The 23,665-nt window shown below is 42.6% G+C and overlaps 1 protein-coding gene across 2 annotated transcripts in view; it reads right to left on the bottom strand.

The window, feature by feature from the left end:
- Positions 1-6,707: 6,707 nt before the first annotated feature.
- aop (anterior open) overlaps positions 6,708-23,665 on the bottom strand; it is a 49,032-nt gene continuing 32,074 nt past the window's right edge. Inside the window, exons 2-5 of one of the 2 annotated variants that reach the window (XM_065232120.1) lie at positions 9,338-10,481; positions 8,104-8,353; positions 7,614-8,030; positions 6,708-7,539 (exon numbers count right to left, since the gene is read on the bottom strand). In XM_065232120.1, the coding sequence (XP_065088192.1) occupies positions 7,125-7,539; positions 7,614-8,030; positions 8,104-8,353; positions 9,338-10,481 (2,226 nt within the window). In that variant the 3' untranslated portion in view covers positions 6,708-7,124. Of the gene's footprint in view, positions 7,540-7,613; positions 8,031-8,103; positions 8,354-9,337; positions 10,485-23,665 lie in introns of both variants that reach the window. The other variant, XM_065232119.1, reaches the window with a different exon arrangement.

Genomic DNA, 23,665 nt, shown 5'->3' on the forward strand with positions numbered 1-23,665 from the left:
CATATTAGCTTATTGCGTGCTCTCAATTTAGTGTTCTAGATGCACTTCCACAGTTATTCATTGAGAGCTTTCGATACCTGTACCATAATTGTGTGGCAAGTCCAATCATACTTCTATGCCCAAGAAAGTCGAGAAATTTTCCAACCCGAAAAAATCCTAGACCGAACCGGGAATTGAACCCAGCCACCTCCAGCATGGTCTTGCTTTGTAGCTGCACCTTTACCGACTGAGCTAAGGGAGGCTAAGGGAGTTCCAAGTGCGCCCTTCAAAAGGAGACCAGCCACACCTGTATGGGATGAAGAATGCACTAAATTGTATGTAGAAAAATCTGATGCTTTCAAAGCATTTCATAGACACAAAACCTCCACCTACTTCGAGGAATATTCAAAGCTTAAGACAAAGCTGAAAAAATTAATCAAAGTAAAAAAACGCGGTTTTTAGCGCAATTTTGTCGAGGGACTCTCACGAGAAACCACAATGAACACCTTGTGGTGGGTTGCTCGCAACATGCGTAACCGCTCATCGCCTAATGAGAGTGAAGAATACTCCAACCGATGGATATTCGATTTCGCTAACTCAGTTCCAGCACAATACATTCTTCGAGAAGCATCTCCGAGCGGCAGGTCTCTGGATAGGCCATTCACAATGCTGGAATTCTCTATGGCTCTTCTTTCATCGAACAACTTCTCACCGGGAAGCGATATGATTACATTCAATCTTCTGAAAAATCTCCCAGATATCGCTATAAGACGCTGGCTAGACGTATTCAATTCCTTACTAGAAAACAACATTATACCGTCTGAATGGAGACAGGTCAAAGTAATAGCCATTCGAAAACCTGGCAAACCAGCGTCTGACCATAACTCATACCATCCGATTGCGATGCTTTCGTGTACATATTAGGAAATTGTTGGAGAAAATGATCCTTCGCAGACTCGATCAGTGGGTCGAAACAAATAACTTGCTATCAAAGACACAGTTTGGGTTCCGCAAGAGCAAAGGAACAAACGATTGTCTAGCGGTGCTTTCCACAGATATTCAACTGGCCTTTACGCACAAGGAGCAATTGGCTTCAGTATTCTTGGACATTAAGGGGGCTTTTGATTCAGTTTCCATTGAAATTCTGTCAGACAATCTGCACAGATGTGGTCTTTCTGGAATTTTAAATAATTTCTTGAACAATTCTTTGTCAGAAAAGTAAATGAACTTTTCCCTTGGACAACTGACAACTTCCAGAATTAGCTACATGGGCCTGCCCCAAGGCTCATGTCTCAGCCTTCTTCTTTATAACTTTTATGTCAAAGGTATCGACAACTGTTTGGCAGAACAATGCACGCTAAGACAACTTGCAGATGACGGTGTGGTTTCCATAAGAGGTCCACATGCCATGGACTTGCAAGGACCATTGCAAAGTTCCTTAGATAACTTGTCGTCTTGGGCTAGGAATCTAGGGATAGAATTCTTGCCACAGAAAACTGAACTGGTAGTGTTTACTCGAAAGCGGTACCCAGCCCAAATGCAACTCAATCTTTTGGGCAGAAAAATTACTCAATCATTATCTTTCAAGTACCTTGAAGTCTGGTTTGATTCAAAGTGCACTTGGAATACCCATATTACGTATTTGAAGCAAAAATGTCAGCAGAGGATCAACTTTCTCCGTTCAATTTGCGGCACATGGTGGGGTGCTCATCCGGGAGACCTCATAACGCTTTATAAAACAACTATTCTCTCTGTTCTAGAGTACGGGTCTTTCTGCTTTCTCATGTCACCTAATAAAATTGGAACGAATTCAATATCGTTGTCTGCGTATTGCTCTCGGCTGTATGCACTCAACGCATAACATGAGTCTCGAGGTTCTGGCAGGAGTAACACCCCTCCATAACCGTTTCTGGGAGCTCTCTCTCTCAGAATACTAATCAAATGCGGAGTGACCAACACACTTATAATTGCATTGAAGAAATTCTTGGGCTTCGTCTCATTGGATCCACTGGCTTCGGTGTCTTCAATGAAAACTCTAGCGCCTTCCGCAAACTCCAGGAACCTTGTTCCGTTTTTGTTGCTGAGCTGGCAGCAATCAACTTAGCATTGGGGATGATTTCCAACATGCCCGCAGACCATTACTTCATCTTCTCGGATAGTCTCAGTTCGATTCGGTCGATGAAACAAAGTAGGCACCCATCTTATTTACTTTCAAAGGTAAGGGAGCAGATGAGTGTACTTGTCGAAAGATCATATATGATTACCTTTGTATGGGTCCCCTCACATTGCTCAATCCCAGGCAATGAGAAGGCGGACTCTCTAGCAAAGGTGGGCGCGCAGGAAGGCGAATTTTATGACAGGCAAATTTCACACGATGAATTTTACCATTTAGTGCGTCAGAGTACCCTTTCGAGTTGGCAAACCGATTGGGACAGTGGAAATCTTGGACGGTGGTTACATTCAATTATTCCTAATGTTTCTTCGAGAGCGTGGTTTAAAGGCTTTGACTTAAGTCGTGACTTCATTCGCGTGATGAGTAGACTTATGTCCAACCACTACTCGCTAAATGCTCATCTCAATATAATAAACCTCGTGGACAGCAACATCTGTCGGTGTGGAAACGGTTACGATGACATCGAACACGCAGTTTGGCAATGTACGGATAATGACGCCGCCAGAGAGCGACTTTTGAATACCCTCGAGGCCCAAGGAAGACAACCCTATGTTCCTATCAGAGACGTGTTGGGAACTCGCGTTATCTGCTATATGCAGTCGGTTTATGTGTTTCTTCAAATGTCTAGTATAAGAATTTAATTCCTGTGTCTTTTGTTTCTCTTTAATAGTTTTTGTTTGTCTTGTCCCCCGTCTCGATGAGTCTCATCGTCGCCCACTGGTCACCATAGCCGGTTGAACTCCAGACGAACCGCACTAGAACCGCACTACCGGTCATACTGGCGACAACGCTCTGATGAGACAACGAAACCTTAACCCCAAGCTCCTCCCCTGATCCTATCCTTCGACAATGTACCTCTCTAACCTCGAGTAAGCCGCGAGTATTCGGCCCAACTCCTACTAGACATAGAATTAAGAGAATTTTGTTACAAACAAAGAACAATGAACTATCGGCTCCGTAAAGCTAACGCGATTGAGCCTTCCAAAAAAACGAGCTAGTTAAAAACAACAAAGCTCTTTCAGATGATATATAAAAACCGGTATGTTTTTTTCTTCGAAATTAAACAATCCAGTTGTTGAAATTTTAGAATTCGGTTCTATTTTTAATGCAGATTACGAATATGCATTTAATCATGAAGAACCCAATTTGAGATATTTATGTTTTTAACAAGCAGCTGGTAAGGATGGTATCGCAGCCGAACTCATCAAGATGGGCCCAGAAAAATTGGTCACCTGCCTGCACCGGATGATAGTCAGGATCTGGGAAATAGAACAGCTACCGGAGGAGTGGAAGGAGGGGGTAATCTGCCCCATTCACAAAATAGGCGACCATTTGGAATGTGAGAACTTCAGAGCGATCACCAAAGTGCTATCCCAGATCATCTTCCGTCGTCTATCGCCTAAAATGACCGAGTTCGTGGGAAGTTATCAAACCGGCTTCATCGACGGCCGATCGACAACGGACCAGATCTTCACCGTACGTGAATACCAGGTCCCAACGCATCATTTGTTCATCGACTTCAAGGTGGCATACGACAGTATCGACCGCACAGAGCTATGGAAAATCATGGACGAGAACGGCTTTCCTGGGAAGCTGATCAGACTGCTCAAAGCAACGATGTACGGTGTGCAAAACTGCGTAATAGTTTCGGGTGAACTATCTAGTTCATTCGAATCTCGCCGGGGACTGCGACAAGGTGACGGACTCTCATGCCTGCTCTTCAACATCGCTCTAGAAAGTGTAATGCGACGAGCCGGGCTCAACAGCCGGGGTACGATTTTCACGAAATCCGGTCAATTTTTTGTGCTTTGCGGACGACATGGACATTATCGCAAGAACATTTGGAACGGTGGCAGAACTATACACCCGCCTGAAACACGAAGCAGCAAAGGTTGAACTGGTGGTGAGTGCGTCAAAAACAAAGTACATGCTAGTAGGCGGAACCGAACATGACAGGATTCGTCTAGGAAGTAATGTCACGATAGACGGGGATACTTTCGAGGTAGTGGAGGAATTCGTTTACCTTGGATCCTTACTGACGGGTGACAACAATGTGAGTCGTGAAATACGAAGGCGCATCATCAGTGGAAGTCGTGCTTACTACGGGCTCCAGAAGAAACTACGGTCAAAAACAGATTCACCCCCGCACCAAATGTACCATGTACAGAACGCTAATAAGACCGGTGGTCCTCTATGGACACGAGACATGGACTATGCTCGAGGAGGACCTGCAAGCACTCGGAGTTTTCGAGCGACGTGTGCTAAGGACGATCTTTGGCGGCGTGCAGGAGAACGGTGAGTGGCGGCGAAGAATGGACCACGAGCTCGCTGCACTCTACGGCGAACTCAGCATCCAGAAGGTGGCCAAAGCCGGAAGGATGCGGTGGGCAGGGCATGTTGCAAGAATGCCGGACAACAACCCTGCAAAGTTGGCAGAGAGCACGATGGGCGGACCAGGTAGAGCGTGATCTAGCGAGCATTGGGCATGACAGAGGATGGAGAGCGGCAGCCGCAAACCGAGTATTGTGGCGTACTATTGTTGATTATGTCTTATCTTAAATGTGATGTTGTACAAATAAATGTATGTATGTATGTTTTTAACATTATTTTTTTTAAATTTTTACTTGAATTTACTAAAAACTTCTCTTTAATTCCAGAAAAACATTTTTTTCTCTATAACTTTGACTCAGACGTCATTTCGATCAGAAGTGCAGTTTTCATGCTACTATTTTTTGAAAAATTTCAAAGACGGCATTTTGAAAATCTTTCAAGATTCAAAATGGCCGACTTTTAGTAAAAATGTTTCATGCAAATCGGAGATGGCCGAGTTTTTCCGATTCGTCGTTTGGCGCGGAACTATGCTCAAAATAGCAAGTAAATTTTATCCTAGTCTGCAAGTATTGTTTTGAATTATCCCACATATATTTATTATATATAAAAGTAAACTTTATCATCCATATTCTTGTTTCAACGGTTCAACCCTCGAACCATACAATTTTTTTGCATGGAACGTACCAACATGAATATGGCTGTATATTTAACAATACATTAAATGTCCAGATTAACAGATCGTCCGTCCGGTATTCGGTGAATTACGGTATATGTATGAAAAATTCAAGGGTGATTTATCTTCGGCAATGATGAATTGTAAAACTACTAGTCATCGATCAGGACAAGAAAAAATACACATTCTTTGTTTGAAACAATTCTATATTCTTTTTTATTGGGATTGAGTCTTCTTTTTGCATTTCTTATACCTTAAAACATATCATCGATAAACTCTAAAAAATCATACTCTAATAATGATTGTTGTAAAAATAATGCTTTACAGTACACGAAAAAAAAACTATTGCAAACAATGTCTGTGTTCGTTTTGCTGACACTCACTTACGTAGAACAAAAGAAATAGACGAAAAGAATGACCTATCGCTGTGTTTTGTGTGCTTGTGGTGGTAGTGCGCTGCTCTGTGGTGTTGATGGTGGTTTGCTATTTCCTAACTGGCTAACCTGTTAATATCCGCTCTGAACTGTCCCAAGTAGGCTGCGATCGAAAACCAGTTCGACAACGCAGCAACCCGGGACAAGTTTTTTCTTTCGAAAATATCACATTCTGCCACTATTTGGGGTGTATATGTTGGATTATTTGCATTTTTTTTTATTGATTTGCTTCTATCCTGTGGAAATTATTCTACTTGAGACGAAAACTTAACCTATTGTACAAATTACAGTAATTAAAAAAATCTGACCATATTTACAATGCTTAACTAGACTAAAAATAAGGAAGATTTCGATTTCCATTTAAAGCCAACAAAAAAAGAAGTAGAGAATATTCCACTAATAGTAGTAAAACAAAGTCGACCCTTTTCTCTTCAAACCAACAAAAAAAAATCCACTAATTAATACCATTAATAACTCACACAACAATTTCTCTCGTGCCGCAAAAAAAAAAACTATAATATTCTTGTTAAAAATTTCGCCAAATATAAACCTCTATGTTTTCATCACATTTGTTCAAATTTTGTAAATTTCATTCATTTTGCTCTATTGTGACATGGAAGCCAATTGTGAAAGGAAGTTTACAAACTTAGTCTACTATGCGTTTTTTCCCTAAAACAAAAAACAAACAAACCAATAAGCATGTCGTTGGTGGAAAAAAAAAAAAACTAAATGAGTACTTTTTTCCTGGCTGGATCAACCGCTTAACTGCTACGTGTAGTCACAAAACATAAAGGGTAAACTCTACTTCTACGAGTAAAAACTGTACACACTTTGCTCATCTCACATCCGTCAACAATAATCTATTTATCTCTTTTCTCTCTGCTTTAAATCGATAACCTCATTAGCTACTTGATAGTCTGGATAAAAGTTCTACTTTTCTTTCGACCGCGAAATTTTGTTTAGCTTTATAATACAAGACTTTGTGAAAAGATTTTCCCACTTCCGAAACCCACCGCGGCAGCGCTCTGGTTGCGGTTATAAGGTAATTCCTCAATTGTTGTTTTCTGTACATTTTGAATTGTGTAATCTGCGCTCGGCTCGTGATAGCAATCATCGACCCCTGCGAGACACCTTTGAATGATTAAACTCTGAAACGATAGCAATAATGAGAACGATTGGCACATTTGTTTTTCCGTTCCGGATTTTGTTTGTTTGTTTTGTTTACAATTTCCGCCGTTTTGTTTCTATCACACGTGTTTTTTTTTGTTTTTTTTTTACTTTTTTCTTAATTTTTTTTGTTCAGTCGATTGTGATATACACACGGAAGATCAAGGTAGCCATGGATGGACCACAGCCAATGAGATCGCCTTTTCGCTCTCTACCGTAAATGGAAGGATGGCACCGGTGGTTGCTGAGATCTCTCGTTACGCCGGTCTCTGGCTGTGGTCCGATAGCACAAGCTATCTTCCGTCGAAGCGTCCTCTGTATATGATGATTGTCACAGCAGTGTTGCCATTTGAGTGGGAACAACCGCCTACTTGTAGTACATTGAATCGGATTTGCTAAGATCCGTGGGCATCATGTTTTCATCGTCGCTGGTTTTTCCGGCATGTAGATGGTGCTGCTGCTGCTGGTGGTCCGCTGGCGAGGGGCTTCGATCTCGGTCGTGTTCACGATCATGCTCCAGTTGTTCTAGCCGGTGATCTTCTTCCTGGTGTTGTTGGTGCCGTGCTTCAGCGGCGGCTACAGCAGCTGCCGCGGCAGCTGCCTGTGCTTGCATTTGCTGCTGGTGCAAGTGGTGCAGGTTATTGCTGATGGTGTGCAGGGATTGGGAGTTGAGTGACAAATGACTGGGAGACGGTGGTGGTGAACCGTTTTCCTGGGAGTGTTGGGCTTGCTGTTGCCGTAGCAGCTGGATGGTGGTCAGACCGTTTGCGTTCCTAATCAAGCTGAAAGGAAACAAAAATCGAATGTAAGTAACGTGTGGTCGGTGCTAGCGGTCTGTATTGCAATGAATACTTACGGGTAACAATCAACACCGCTGGATCCGGTACCGTAATATTTACGGTCGCTTGTACTCAGATCGGTTGGCTTCAGTTCGTCCAGGTCCGTTTCCATCTTGATGTGGTGACCGTTGACGACGCCATTCGAGGGCGCTGAGTTTTGTACTGACGATTGCGATTGGTGATGAGAATGATGCAGCGCGGTCGGCGAAATCGGAGCACCTCCGTTCGCCTGATGATGGGAGGCGGCAGCGGCCGCGGCAGCAGCAGCCAAGTGATGAATGTTAGCACCATTTGGCAGGAGGGACATCAGCGAATGGCTATTGGCTGCGCCGGCCGATGCCGCGGATTGTCCGTTTGCGCTTTGACTGGCCATGGTTTGACGAAGTAGCGAGATGTTCTTGATGCTTTTCAGCTCCGTTGGATTTCGGAGGAATCTGTGCGGGAGGAAATGTATGCATTAGAGTCTTGACAAAGTTGATCATGGTGGAGGTGGTGGTTGGTGCTTACTGGTAACAGTGCCGCTCGCCCTGCACCTTGCGCAGAATGTTGACACGGTAGTAGTACCGCAGCGCACGGGACATTTTATCGTAGTTCATCGAGAGATGGTTCTTCTGCTTGCCCCATAGCTTCGCCAGCCCGGCAGGGTCGACGATCTTGAACACTCCGGTGTCCCGGCACTTCCACGCAATGTAGCTACTGTAACGCTGGGATGGATCGTTCAACAGCTGCTGCAGAAAGTCCCACAGTAATCTACCATCTAGGGGTGAACAGGGTGATAAGAAGAAGAACAAAATGGTTAGCATATTTCCACGGCGAGATACTCAACGTACTGACGGTTCGAAAAAACTCGACGTTCTCAAATTTGCATAAAACTTCGCATTATTCTGTGTTATGGGCTATCATTCTCTTTTTTTTTTAAATTGCGGCCAATTTGGATCTTGTATTTTTTTTTCAAAATGGTGTCTTTGACATTTTTCAATAAATTGGAGCACAAAAACGTCACTTCTGTTCGAAATGACGTCTGAGACAAATAAAGAAAAAAATACAGTATTTAAAAAAAAAATACACGGTATTTTTTTAAAGTAATTAATTAATTAATGATAAAAATTGAAATATTTCAAAAAGAACATCTTCAATTTTAATAAATTTTGTGTAGAGAAATACTCATGAAAAATGCAAACTTTTGGAATATTTAAAACCATGGACACTTAAAAACTTACTATTGGTAAAAATTTTGAACTTTTTACTAGTACGCTTTTTTAATTTAATTTCTGCATAGGAAACATTATTTGAGACATTCTAAAACGGTTGCAGTGCAAACATTACATAAAAAGCTTGCTCACAAAAAGGTTTACGATTCTCGTCAATTTTCAGTTGTCCATGGTTTTAAATAATCCAAAAGTTTGTATTTGTCGAGAGCTTTTTTCTAAACAAAATTTATAAAAATTGTAGATATGCTGAGTTTTTGACACCTTTTTTTGGGTTTTTACTCAAAATTACTGTGTATATTTTTCGAAGAAAGGTTTTACTTTTCTCAACAACCTTGTCTCAGACGACTATTCGATCAAAAGTGACGTTTTCGTGCTAAAAAAAAAAGAAAAAAGAACGCAATTTTGAAAAAAAAAAAATTACAAACAATTATGCGAAGTTTCACGCAAATCGGAGAAGGATAAGTCAACAGTTATTATTTTTGAACTATTTGGCCTGGAACTGCTGTACTATTAGATACTTGTATACTTACTTGTGTTAGGTTCCGGACCGTCGGGAAAGAACTCTCGCTTGACCGGAAGAAATGCTCCCGGAGTGTTCGGTGCCGAAGAGGACCCAGTGGGCGATGCACTGGATGGGGGTGACAGCGTAGGCGATTTCAAGTTGAGAGAATGGCCATTGGATCCAATGGAAGAGCTGTTCCCGTTGCTTACGCTTCCGTTGTTCGTACTGCTGCCATTTGTGGCGCTGGATCCGTTGTTGTTGTTATTGTTTGTGCTGGAGCTATTGTTCAGTAGCGATGATACTGGGTATTGCAGAGTCTTAGTGTCGAGTAGCTGCAACTGACCCAGGTGTTGTGTTTCCTTGGATATTGGGGTCAGTGGAGGGCTCTGAGTTTGTTGGGTAAGTAGGGGTAGTTTACTATCCGGGTGGGACAGTGGAAGTGGGTGGTATCTGGCAGTGGAATTGTCCTCGTCCGAATCGGACTGATTGCTGCTTCCTCCTGAGTTTTGCGTGTGGGTACTGCTACTACTGCTGGAGGATTTCTGGAAAACGTTCTGCATCTGCTCTTGGTGGCTTTGCGGAGGACTTCCGGCTTGTGAGTCGATGGATGGCGCTGGGCTGAGAGTCACGGAGTTTGATGCGGCCATGAACTGTTGCAGGTGGCTGTTGTGGAAGAAAGGACTATCTGGAGGGGCTAAGGCGCTCCAGTTTGGCGTTGGAGGATGGCTGTGAGGTGATAATGGATAACGGCTAGTCGGAGTTACCGGACTGCTCGGTAGATGGCGATGCAGGGTTTGTGAATCGCGGACGAGCATCTGCAGAACGTTGTGCAGAACATCTCCGGCGCCGGGGCTGCGTTCTGCGAGGTCATTCTTGGTCAGTACACAGAGAGCTTTGCCGTTCATTTGGAACAGGTCCACGTCAAATTTGGGAAGGTCAAATTCTCGCTCACAGAAGCGTAGAAATATAGCGACCTCTTCACGGCCCCAAATCCGCGGATCGGTGTTCAGCTGTGGCGGTAGCTGTGTCTTGAGATCAGCTAGTGGGCTGGGTGGTGCCGGTGGATACCGCCATAGTAAATCCGATCCCCAGATGCCCAGGGGTGCCGGGGGGTTCAACGGTGACAACGGTATCGGTAACAGCTTCATCTTGATGCCGCTGTGCTGGGTTGGCTTCTGGAAAAAGGGACAGAGAGATGATGAAGAGAAATTAGTATCTTCGCTTGGAAGTTGGGAACGGGTTGAGGTCATAAGTAAGAGGAGGACATTTATGCGGCGCGCGTGTGTGTAGAGAAACTTGTTCTATAATGGGATGATTTTCTCACATCCCGCTCTCGTAGTCGTGGTTGATCGTTGCGGTGGCCACTGTTGCCTGCAAAAGGTCATAATTTCATTACGGCAAGAGCGGAAAGGCAATCCGGGAAATGAGGACTGTCCCGAGGCGATTTTCGCCTCTCTATCTCATCTCCTCGCCCAGTTTTGTCTTTCATTTAGCCCTAGCCTACTGTGTTTGTGCAGCATGCGGTGTGCGGATGGATGCGGATGGACCAAGGCAAGAAAGATTGACTGAAGATGCTGTCGTTCCAACAAACCGAATCGGCTGTCTGGAACTACTACATACGACGACACGATGATGAGAGGAGGATGCGAGCATAGAATGAATCAACAATAACAATATCAACATCAACAGCGGACGGCAGCATAGTGGAGTGCTTTGCCCGAATCGGTCACGGTAGGAGGTACTGAGTGAGCGAGTGAGTGTGTATGTGCATCACCAAATGGAGCGAGCGAGGCAAAGAACGGCGAGTGAGAGTAGGTAGGTAGGTACGTATGCCTGTGGGGTCGATGAGATGGAAGGCTGGAGAGCAAGCACACCAAGAGATGGAGTGTATTCAAATAACATCCGCTAGTTCAGGTTTTCAGCGGAAATTGATTTTTTTTATGATATGTATAAAAATATTTCTCATCTTCGTTCTTTCTTCAGCGTTTTGTCGAGGAGCTTTTGGGAGGGGAGCTTGGGATGGACGAGGTAAACCACAACAGTAATGGGTGTACATGTGCAAGAAGGGTGAAAGTAGGAGAAGGTCAGAGCAATATCGCATCGGTCCAAGAGGAGGCGCACGAGGAACCTTGCTCTGGAGAAGAGTTGCAGCAAGCGCGGGTTTTCTTTCTGTTAATTATTTTTTCATCATTGCTTTTTAAACAAAAAGAGCTGGTTCTGTGTGTACGCGCAGAGTACAGATCGACCGCACCGGGGCCAAAAGACTGCATAAAGACACGAAGAGGAAGATTGAGAATCTCGCGCTCCTCGCGCCAGGAGGAAACGGGATGTGTAATATGTGTTTACCGCCCATTGCGTCGCGCCTCGTCGTGGACTCCGGGTCTGTGTGCTGGCTGCTGGACCGTGCGGCCATTCGAAAGGCAAATATTTACTCTCGGAGACTTTAGGAGGAAAGCTTGATGGGAAGAGAAAACGGATTTAGTCGTTCGTGGAAAAATTGATTCGCTCATGTGCGATTTTGGGGTCGCGGTGGACTAGAGCAAGCGCTCACACTTTCCGTCACGCTTGCCACTTTGCATTGTAAAATTGACCGAGGGAGGGCGGGCGAGGGTAAATCCAAAAAATCTAAGTAGCCGACTGATTCCGCCATGGTAACGAACGGCGTGCAAAGTTCGCGATTGTAAATTCAAGTAGCTACTTCCTCGTTTGAGAGGATAATCCTTCACATCGCGGTATGCGAACAGATTAAGACGGAATGGTGAAAACACTCGAGAAGGCCAACGATCCTATAGGGAAGACTCGGTTCGGGTTCATTGGTGATGATGTTCTATTGGAATGTTGAAAATATCGCGTTCGAATCTGATAAGGGCCCAAAGCTTTAATAGCCAGTTTTTATTGCACAACAGCTGGAAGCTTGGCGCCGCAAGGAGTCACTAATTATGTGATTACATTTTGTATAAAGATTAAAAAGTTAATTGGGTTCTTTAATTTTGAAAAATTTACCGATTTTATCATCTGAAAGTTGAAAATTTGTTAGTTCTCGAAGATCGCGTCAAATGGTCTAATTACGATTCATAATTTAGATGATTAGGTGTTTTATGCTGATTCTGACAGCACTTACCACCAGAGGGCGAGCAGCCTTCAATCGTATGGACCGGTGGAAAATTGACTTGAGAATGTATGGCGAAACTAACACTTAATTAAAAATATCAATAATGGTGCAATTTGTCCGATGTATTATTTCTACATAATGTCACTAATAGTAAAAAGGACAAAATGTCTTTTCACCGCTAGATGCAGGATTTGAAGAGAAATCGAAAATCTCCATACCGCAAAACTGGTTTATCCACCACTGGCGGGGCGACATCTATCGGATTTGATGGTGAAAACTCTTACTCAAATCAGCAGATATGAACCAGCCAAGGGCTGAAAGTCTCGTTACGAAAGGTAAACTAAACTTAGATAATTTGGTATGCAAGTTCAATATTTTAAATTTTTTCTAAAAGTCTCAGCATTTTGAAGTATTTGAGGTTATTCAAATTACACGTATTTTTTGGAAGGGTCCTACGCCGAACGCTACTGGGACGATTGGATCTGACCAATGGTCAATGTTATGAGCACCTAGAGACTATTATAGGGATTGGGAGGAGAATTCCAGAATTCCAAGGATATTTGGGAGAAAGTTCCGAGAGAATTCCTAGAAAAATTCCAAAGGAATCAAATTCTCAGAATAGTTAGAACGGAATTGTAAGGAAAGTTTCAAAAGAATAGCGACGAGTATTGCTGGCAAATTCAAAAAGATTCTACCAATGGTATTTTGAGAATAATTTCAAGGGAATTTAATGTGAATTCCAAGTTATTTTGGAACATTACTTTTGGAAACTCGGGGTGAATTCTACGGGCAAGACAATTCCTAGATAATTCTTATAAGAAATTCAAGAACATTTTGAGGTAAACTTTAAGGAAATCCTGAAGAGAATTCCATTGTTTCTGAACTCTAAAATTTAGGGATTAAAAAAAAGCAATTGTTTTTTGAAAATGTTGGCTCTGCATGTAAAAAATTAATTGTTTATACATAATTGTGGTTTGCTTAATATTTATTTCCCGGAAAAAAAAAATGATCGTCAAAGACCATGTCTTTTTCGGGTTATTGTTAAGGGGGAGGGGGTTTTACATGCACGTTTTTTCTTGTCTCATTCCTCATTGTGGTGGACACACCGTGATCCACCTTTAGCCGCTGACTTAGTCCTGCTTGCTGCAGGACTGCGAAGCGGGAATGAGCAGAGGCAGGAGAGCAGCGTTGATTTATATCTTTTCATGTTGAAGCAGAATGATGTGCAACCAAGTGGTATTCGTTTATGATGACTGGGTTTGGGAAAAAGGCTTATTTCATGAAAACAGTGATAAAATTTTCATTTGTACATTTTCAATAGTTTAATTACAGAAAAATTGGAAAAATATTTATTTCAGCAAGTTCGTAATGTAATATCCTATCGATTGGCGTATTTGGATTTTAATTTCATCTATAAATGACAAAGTTACAAGCGTACAAAACCTAACACTTCTTCACCACACATATTTTTTGATTTGCACCCTAGTATAGTCGACAAAGACGTAGTTCTACGTCAAAATGATTGACATTAAGGTATATGTGGAGTAAATTTCAAGAGTTTCTAAATGAAACTTCTAAAGTGTTTCTGTACAGAATGTTGTTAAGAGAGAGAACCAGAAAGAGTCATAACATTGTTGACGGCATTTCTTAAAGTAACTCTTATGAGATTTTAGGATGTTCCTAAGGAGATCCTTGAGAAAGTTCCAAATATATCCTGAGATAATTTTCTTGAACCCGTACATAGAAATTCAAGATCCAGGATTAAGAAAATGTTTCAAGATATTGAGACTTCAATTGAGAACAAATTTCAAGCTCCTAGACTAGGCAAATTGTTCAAAATGATGAGACTAGAAATTTCTGTATAGCAGATTCTGAGACATGAAAGTTTTCAAGGTTCTAAAACTAACAAAGACACAAAGTCATTCAAACTGCCGGACATCAGATATCGAAAAACTTTTGAGGTAACGCAGTTAACAAAAAATAAGGCTAGGATTATCAATGGAATGATTTAGAAAGATTGTCAAGATCTTCGACTTGGATAATTTATGAAGCTCTGGGACAATGCTAACTTGTTTGGATTTCAAGCTTAATACTTGGTAACCTGGAATTCCAGGCTTGCAGAAATATTCAAAATATTAGACTTACAATTTGTATTAACATCATTCGATTAATAAAGGCATACATATTCCTTTACCTATCTTACCTAAAAGGTAGTGATGAAACGTCGAAATACTTCAAGTCTCCTCATCCATTCATGTATGAGTTAGGTAAAGCAGTGTGCGTTTGACTAGTACTGTCGCATTAACGGCCCTTCGCTCATTTTCAACTTCTATTAATTTTTCATACTGCCGTACTCTAGCGGAACTATCAATCTACCCACTTCCGTATTTTCTCTAGGTAAAAAATGATCACACTAAAGTTTCACGTTGATATTAGATAGCATTTCCAACCAACTCTGAAAATTATGCAAAGTGTTACGCAAATCGAAGAAGGTCGAGTCTGAAATTATTTTTTTTGCTATTTGGCCTGGAACTGCTCTATATATGTATGTTTACTGTTAATTTTAGTGATTATAGTGATTATTCACTTTGGGTAATAGTTACGCCTTCCGTTTTAACTTACCCCGCATGTCATCTTGCCTCGTTGTACCTTAACCAGTAAATGGGTCAAAGTCTCAATTAGACATGTCGGGTCAATTTCAAGCCATGTTGACCCAATGTTCAGTTTTCGTCGGGCGAATGTTGGCTTAATGTCGGAGTGGTGTTTGATAAAAGTCTAGTTTGTATCGGAAATGGCTCAGGTTTTGCTTTGGAATATCAACCAGTGCTCCGTTTGTGCATAGGATAAATTTATGCGAGTGAAAAATAATCTTACGGATTTTTTTTCAGCGCAGTTGTCTACTTTGGTGCAAAATACGCAATAGTTGTTTACCCCAAAATAGCCTACTTTTACATAGGTATTTACAATAAAGATTCTTTAAAATCCTGGAAACTTTCTTTTGGAGTCCTAGAAAACTCAGCGGAAAATTGGAAAAAAGTCCAAACGTCTGATCAAAGCCCTTAAACACTTGATTTTTCATATGAACAATCACATTTATTTTACGTGTATATCAGCATGTTGATAATCTTTATCGATCAATTTAAGTGTATTGCACATTGAATCACACTACTAGACTAGTCCTGGTTGTATCTCCGGGTGGTGAGCGAACATGATGAAGAAGAAGAAGATGGCTTTATCGCAGAGCCCCGTCTCGGAACGAGTGTATTGTTGATGGACCTGGTCTGCGATTCAAGATTGGTTTCTGTGATGATAAGTATCACAAAAAAGGTAAAATAAGTAGCACGATCTTTATCTAAATATTATTATTATTGACAATAATCATAACAATCAACTCATAACAGGGAAGGGACGGTCCAACAGGGCACCCGATTGAAGCGATTTGGACGGGGAGAGTGGGAATGCCAACTACCTGTTGATAACATTTCGTGGATAAAGGGAGGGCTCTTCTCCCCACTCATTGGGGCATCAGGTTGCTGGAAGGAGATTCTTTATTGTTCCGTAGATGCGTATAGGCAACTTTGTCTATCGATCTACCCAATCCGTTTTTGGCCCTTCATATAGCGACATGTTGAGGACAACCAAAAGTTATTAAGCTTGATCAAGACAAACAGAGAAGAGAGCCCACTGCTGTCGGACTTAGTTTCCGTTCTACAATGAGTGGTAAACCACTATCATCATCATTGCACATTGAATCACTTCTTCTTCTTCTTCTTCGCATTTCAAGCTTATTGCATATCGCATATTAGCTTATTGCGTGCTCTCAACTTAGTGTTCTAGATGCACTTCCACAGTTATTAATTGAGAGCTTTCGATGCCTGTACCATTTTTGCATTGGTATAATTGTGTGGCAAGTCCAATCATACTTCTATGCCCAGGAAAGTCGAGAAATTTTCCAACCCGAAAAATTCCTAGACCGGAACGGGAATCGAACCCAGCCACCTCCAGCATGGTCTTGCTCTGTAGCTGCGCCTTTACCGACTGAGCTAAGGGAGGACCCCAAATTGAATCACACTACTGTCAAAACGGATGGATTTGAAGTGTTTTGCATTACAATGCGATGTGAATTGCTTGTTCTGCAAGGTAAACTTCATCCTTACAACCGCGGCACAGTGAGATCGAACGAAGACAACGGCAGCAGCACATTCCAACAGTCCAGATCAATTCCCTAATCAGACCCATTAAAAAGGCATGTGTAAGCTCTGCCCTCTGGCAGCTCTGTTTATATATTTGTCGATTCAATTTTAGAGTCGATAAAGTAGAAGTCGATGAAGTAGAATATTGTACAACATTGAGCTATGATGTGCAAAGCTATTGATATCACCATGTGAGGCACATAGACTCCAATAGTGTTGAGGCATGATCTGGATGTGTATCACAATAAGTGCAAAATTAAGTGTTAGACACACGATGATGACGAGTGGAATTTTTTGAGTGTAGAGAATACTATAAAGAACATGTGCATGAACAAAAATGAAGTATTTTGAATATAAACTATGTTTATTTCAATGTCAAACAACTTTCGGGAACACCCTGTTCTTCAAGAGTTTTTCAATTGAAAATGATCCATGCTTTCGTCAATTGAAGCAGCAGATCAAACTTATCTTTTCGAATGAGGTCCCTTTGACGACAGTCGTCAAATATATTCAATTGAATTTGAGAATTTGGAGCTCTGGACATGACTCTGTGTGTTTGCTAGATTAAATTAAATTAAAAATTCGGTGATTGTGTTTCTCCCAGAAAACCCACCAAACGGATTACGGTTAGGATAACAATACATACTGAAGTTCACCCAATTGTTACAAAATAGAAAATGGACTCTAGTGGTAAAGCAAACCACTTTGTTGTGAGTAACTTGCTTTATTTATTATGATAATTATGTATTGATGATAAATTAATTGCAACGCTTAGCATCAAAAAATTGCTCTTTTACAAATTTGGTTTCCATTCGGGAACATTCGGCATTCCTAAAACCTTCACTATTCGAAAGAAGGGGAGTTTATCATCATTTTGCGACTACTACTGGAACATTTCACGGGTGAATCTAGAACAAACATTTTTTACATATTTAGTTTTATACAAATATGTTGATACAAAAGTGACCCCTAGAAAACAAACGCTCAAATAAGACTCATATTTCGAAAAAAAAAGTACCAGGATGAAGAATTTAATTGAACTAATCCACGCCAACTGACGACCCTCTCCAAATTCCATGAAACTTAGCATAATTCTAGATAGAGCTGGAATTAGGGCGTTACAGCTTTTGTAAACAATGCTTTCTCTCGATGATTTCTAGAAAGTCAAGACTTGTCCACGCAAATCAACATCACCATCGGATAGGAGAAAACTTCCCCTATCTGATGGTTATGTTGGTTTGCGTGAGCGTGCCTTGAATTCCTAGAAATCATCGAGAGAAGTCATTGTTTACAAAAGCTGTTACGCCCTAATTCCAGCTCTATCTAGAATTGTTCACTTGGGGCAATGAACCAAGTTTGTGTAGGAATTTGGTCATTTTGACTACCGACTATTTTTTTTAAAATGGCGTATTAGATATTTTAAATAAATCATAGCATGAAATTGGCTCATCGAATGGAATTGACGTCTGAGAAAAAGTTGTAGGAAACAGGATTGACTTTTCATTAAAAGCCTTCACACACTGAACAAATTGTAAAAAAATAAAAAAATAAGCTGTCTAACTTTTCTCAAATGGGCACAACGGACACTTCAAAATTGACCAAAATCGTAAAACATAAACTTTTAGTAGAAATTGATGAGTGTTCATTTCAGAATAGATTTTTTTTCAGTGGGTATTTTTTCTCTTTAAAGGTAATCCAGTTTTCTACATAGGATTTGATAAGCCGTTTTCGTACCTATGATTTGTTGAAAAATATCGAATACGCTATTTTGGAAAATTAGTCGAGATTCAAAATGGCCGAATTCCGAAACAAACATGGTTCATTTCCCTTAGTACACAATTATGTGAAGTTTCATGGAATTCAGAGAGGGAAATATAAAATAGATCCGTCAGTTGACGTGGAACTGCTCTCCTATTTCAAAGCTTCCTTACAGATGACAGAACAAATATTTTTATTTTGTTCTAGCCTTTATTGCGATTTTGTTGATATTTTAACTTAATTCACCACTCTTTGGTGTCCATAATAATGCCTTCAAATAACTATCGTTGTGGAGCTCAAATATCGGTAGGTCTGGCAACCTCACTGGTGATAAACTCATTTTAATAAAACAAAAATCGTTGCATTTTCAATCTGCGCAAACGAAATTTTGCGCCAGGAATGATGCAGATTACAATACCCAATAAATCCTCTTCCAAACATCCAAAGCACACCGTTGGAAAGTAAGAACACCTCATCCTACCAGGTGGATAGGATCCTTACACATTGGTTTCGTTTTACCGCTATTGGGAACAACGCACACGATACGCGCACATTGTTTGACAGTTTCTGCGGGCAAACAGAATGGCATGCAGGAAACGACCGCGAGAGATCGTTCCGTTCCGCCAACGCTCTCTCCCCTCTTCGCTTTCGCCTGCTTAGAAGATCTTCTCGGGAAGAGTTGAGTAGTTCTCGTTATTTTGGCGGCCGCGGCGCGGAGACGTTTCTCATTTCGGCTTGTTTTTCCTCGTTCACTCGTTCGGGAAAATAAGGAGAAATAAGAGAAATACCTCACCGATCCGGGCGGGGCTGATGGCCGAGGGGTACACGGTGCGGGTGGAGGTGCGACTTTTTGACTAACGTGAACGAGCGTTCCCTTGCCAAGCCAAGTTGTTATCCGGTTACACTGTTAAAATGGGTCTGCACAGGTGAGCCGGCACCCTACGGAGCGACTGGGGAGATCCCTAAATGCTCCCGAACGGAATCAGTGTGTAGTGGAGAGAACGGCCGCCGCATCAAGTAATGCGGATGGACCGTGGAATGAGGTTTATGTACGCTTCATTAGTTCCTTCTCCTTTCTTTCGCGGTTGCGCCGGGAGTTAAGCCCCCCATCCCCCATCCTCAGTGCGTCTTAGCAACGGCCAGGCCAACTGCGATCAAAGGACCGAGGGGCCTTTTTTGCTCTTCTGGGTTGTTGTTTTTTTTTTATCTGTTTCTTGTTGTTACTTCTCCAATCTCTTTTCCTGTTTCTTTTGCGTATGGATGGCTACAGAACCCGATCTCCAGTCAGGCCATGAGTGTGTATGAGGAGGCAGGGCGGGCTCCTCGGCGATGACTTGTGGTAATTTTGTGTTTTCCCTTCTTCTGCTGGTCGACATGTTTCACGGGAAGTGAAACTTAATGTATGTGTGCCGTTGGTGAGTGAATGCGCAAGCGGGAAGAGAAGGCCCACAAAAAAGGAGATTCTTGAGATGAGAAAAGATCTCGACCTGACACGAGCAAAAGAGGTAAGAAAGAGAATAACCGGTTTAAACGGAAACTAAAATGATATTATAAATAAAGTTCATAAAGTTTTATTCATCAGGCTGTTTTCCTGTTTCGTCCCGCAACATCAGAACGTCCGGTGGGCAATCACATCAGGCTTATAATGCTATTAAGGAACTGATAATGGCAAAACGCATCCAGGCCATCAACAACGACCGAGCGAGATAGGGCAGCATCAAGCATCGAAGAGATGTCAGTGGCATTCGAGATTTAATTAGTCCCTATAAGCTACGCGGCTACCGGAGCAACGGAGCAGAGCATGCTGTGTGCGGAGCGGTGCGGTGCAGTGCAAAAGAACAATCAACAAGAAGACAGAAGAAGAGAAGCCATAAAAGGTTGACTGGCGGCGCTGCGCAACTGTAAATTTAAATCGCCGCATTTCCAAGGACTACTGTGCGTTGTACGGAGGAACAGAAGCAGCAGCTGCGGCGATGAATGCGTTACCGTCGTGTGTTGGACGAGAATGGAGAAGAGTGGGGAGCTTCTTCAGCGACGACGACGACGACGACGACGACGATGACGACGGAGTCAACTGCGTGACAGTGCTTCCGCGTTTCACGCGCTCGTTAAACGTCAGAATAAATAGGAATTGATTTGATTTGCCTACCGGCAGCACTCAACTCGCGCGCGCGCTGATTAATTAGGCATGCGGAAAATGCTCACGCAGGAAAGGCACACAAGAAGATGAATCGCACTCGCGCTCCGGTAACGACAATTGGTTTATCAATTACCTCTTGTTATGTGTTTGAATGCCTGCTTAGCAGCGAGCGAACTGATTTGTTTATGTAAATACTGTACTCTTTTTTCCTCTATATGCTTTATTTAATTCTAAACAGTAGGATTTTATTTCCTGGATGGGTTCCCGACTCGTTTGCAGACGCGAAAAAATCTTGCGTCATCGGCTCTTGGGTGCTAATTTACAGTGTAAACTTCTCACGATGGTTTCCTGTTTCTCAGATATTCAGGTAAAATAAAATAAATAGCAGGGGTGTATTGGGGGGTATTAAAGGTAAACAAATTTTCTTTACATAATACTTGGTACTATCAAGTCCAAGCGGCAGAGCACAATTATTGTCTGCAATCGACAAAAGGTGTACTCCAGAACAGGAAAAGAGATACTATTCTCAGTTTAGCTCTACAGCTTCAGTCCAGTAGGGTACTTGAGTTGCCGCGGTAGACGTGCGCATGTAAATAAACAGCTTTTATTTATAAACCAGGAATAACCTTCAAACGAAAAGAAAATTGCAAATGTTCTATCGGTTCTATAATTCGAACCCGCACCCGCCTTTCTCTCGGTTGGAGCAAAACCGGCAAGCACACCTCGTATTCAGAATTTATGCCTACTTTGCTGGGAAGAAATTGAAACACGCTTCCTTATTCTTTTCAATAGCGGTTTTTTTTTATTGACAGCCGATCGCTCGATCAAGTATGCCGTGAAATGCGTTTCGCGCGCCCCGGGACAAGTAGAACGGGTTTCTGCGACTCAAGCAGGAAGTTTAACTTTTCTCAAGAGGATGATGATTTGAGTCTGCTCTGTTTCTCGTTGGGCTTTGATTTTTCCACACGCTCGTCGCCGTTGAAGAGAGTGTTCACTTCCTTCTTTGATAGATCGCTCGACCGCAGAGCAGGAGGAGCGTCCCGGCTCCAGTGGAGAACCGCCAGAGCGCCCTAATCTCCAGCAATTAGAATACACTGTGCTGAATTGATAATTTTGCTACTCGTTCGACCGGCTCATTTGCATACTCGTTAAGACGCTCGCTGCCGAACCGGACGGGACGCTCTTAACCGGCCGTATGTATGTATCTACGTAAGATTGGAGCGCTGGGTGGTGCGTGCGGTGGTGGCGGCGGCGGTGTTGTTGTTGAACAAAGATTATCATCTCCGGTCGCCGGGCAGGAGAGACAAAAAAAAAATAAAGATCAGAGAGGTGTATTATTTCCCACGTAAGCATTCTAGAAAGCGACAGCGACTGAAACACGTAATTTAAGAATTCTAACTTCCATTGCGTGTTTGCTTGCTAATTTAGTTTAAAGTTGTTAAATCGTGTAGATGTAGACCAATTGATATCATTCTACGGATCCAAGTGATCTATGCTTGCAAGATGGCGACGGTGCGCGAGCTTCCATGCGGGTTACTTAGATAACTGGACTCAATCGAATCAATTGCTTATTTCGTAGTCGGATCGCGTCGCCATGGGTGCAACTCGCTTGCTGAGATTAGAGGACAAGTTCTGTCCGCAATCCTGGCTCTGCTCAAGACATACAGCTCCACGCCACTGTGTGACTCGCGTATAAGCGTTGTTTGGATGTTTGTATGTACATAGGAAAAAAAATGTTCATTTCCGCATTGCTTCGCTTCACGCTTGGCTTCGGGAGATTGTCCGTTACCGTCGCCTTGCCATCATCACTCCGCCGTAGTCGTCGTCGCCGTACATTTGTTATTATTTATTTCGCTCGATGAATATTCTAAATTGAAATGTCAAACGGTGTCGCTCTGTTGTTGGTTGCTTGCAATTCCCGGCAGCATATACAAGAGATGGGAAATTTCCTGGCTTGCTCAAATCTCCACCGAAACACCACTGACTGCTTCGAGTCAAGTTATTTAAGAGATTTTATCGCCTTTATTATCTCACGTCTCTCGGTTTGCTCGTTGCTGCTGCTACTTGCCTCTTCCTCCTCCTCAAACAGCCACCGACAGACAGCTCGTTTGCGTCGGTTGCCTGCCTTATTTCAATAATAAATTTTATTATGTAGGTATGTATGTTATTTAATGCTTTTTCTTCGCTGCTTCTCACAGACAGGCAGTCCCGGTCGCGCTGGCCAACTTACGGATGGCGCGGGGCACGATTCCGGCCGAGAGATAGGTTATGTTTACAAAACCGAGCATCCACCGTGGAGCAACGCGTTACGTCAGAGAGCACAGCGTAACCAGAAAGGCCAGCAACGGGAGGCCGGGCAGGCGGAGGCATTGTTTCTCAGCGTTTACCCTCTTGGGCTTGCTGGTTGGGCCCGGTGGACCGTTTTGTAGTAGGCCGTTACATCATTTTCACTTTTTCTCGTCGCGATCCGTATCGCCACTCGCCTACTTCTCCTCCACCAACAGGTCGTGTCACACTTTTTGGGTCTCTCGGCGGTGCACATAACGCGACGCGACGCGTTGTCTCTTTCGACCGGTTGCAGCTCCGAATGCACACACGAGAGAGGTTCGATGAAGGAATGGAAGAAAGCAAACCTCGAAAGTCGGTCAAAATTTTAAATTCATAATATGATTAAGTAATAGCATTCGCAGCCGCTTGCCTTGCAAGTCGGGTAACAGCTTTTTTCCTCCACATACAGACACACATACACACCCGGTTGGTGAGCGACGTTTGTCAACGCGCGTGGCTTCCTTTCGCCACACACGGCATTTATCAGAGAGACCTCCCGCGGTGCACGCTAAGCATGTTACGCACGCAGATGTCCCAATTTAGCGCGTAGCGTCAAAACGAATCGTTATCAAACGTGGTGAGTCACTGCAAGGAGTTACATACGTCATTCGGCGGCTACTTGATGAATCAAGTCACCGTTGTTCTTAATAGATCGTGAAAATCGAGTTATCACAGCTACTTTGATGACAGGAAGTCGCCAGATTCTTTCCAGTAGCTGCAGTAACGTTTGTGTAACGGCAGTACCGTGAATGGCGACGAGAACAAGTTGAGATAACCGTATCGCTATAATCACCGAGTATCGATGATAAAATCATAACCTTCCAG

This window comes from Ochlerotatus camptorhynchus, unplaced genomic scaffold, assembly GCF_037179485.1.
Source record: "Ochlerotatus camptorhynchus isolate MF236.1 unplaced genomic scaffold, CSIRO-AGI_Acam_v1.1 ptg000363l, whole genome shotgun sequence".
Classification (NCBI taxonomy): Eukaryota; Metazoa; Arthropoda; class Insecta; order Diptera; family Culicidae; genus Ochlerotatus; species Ochlerotatus camptorhynchus.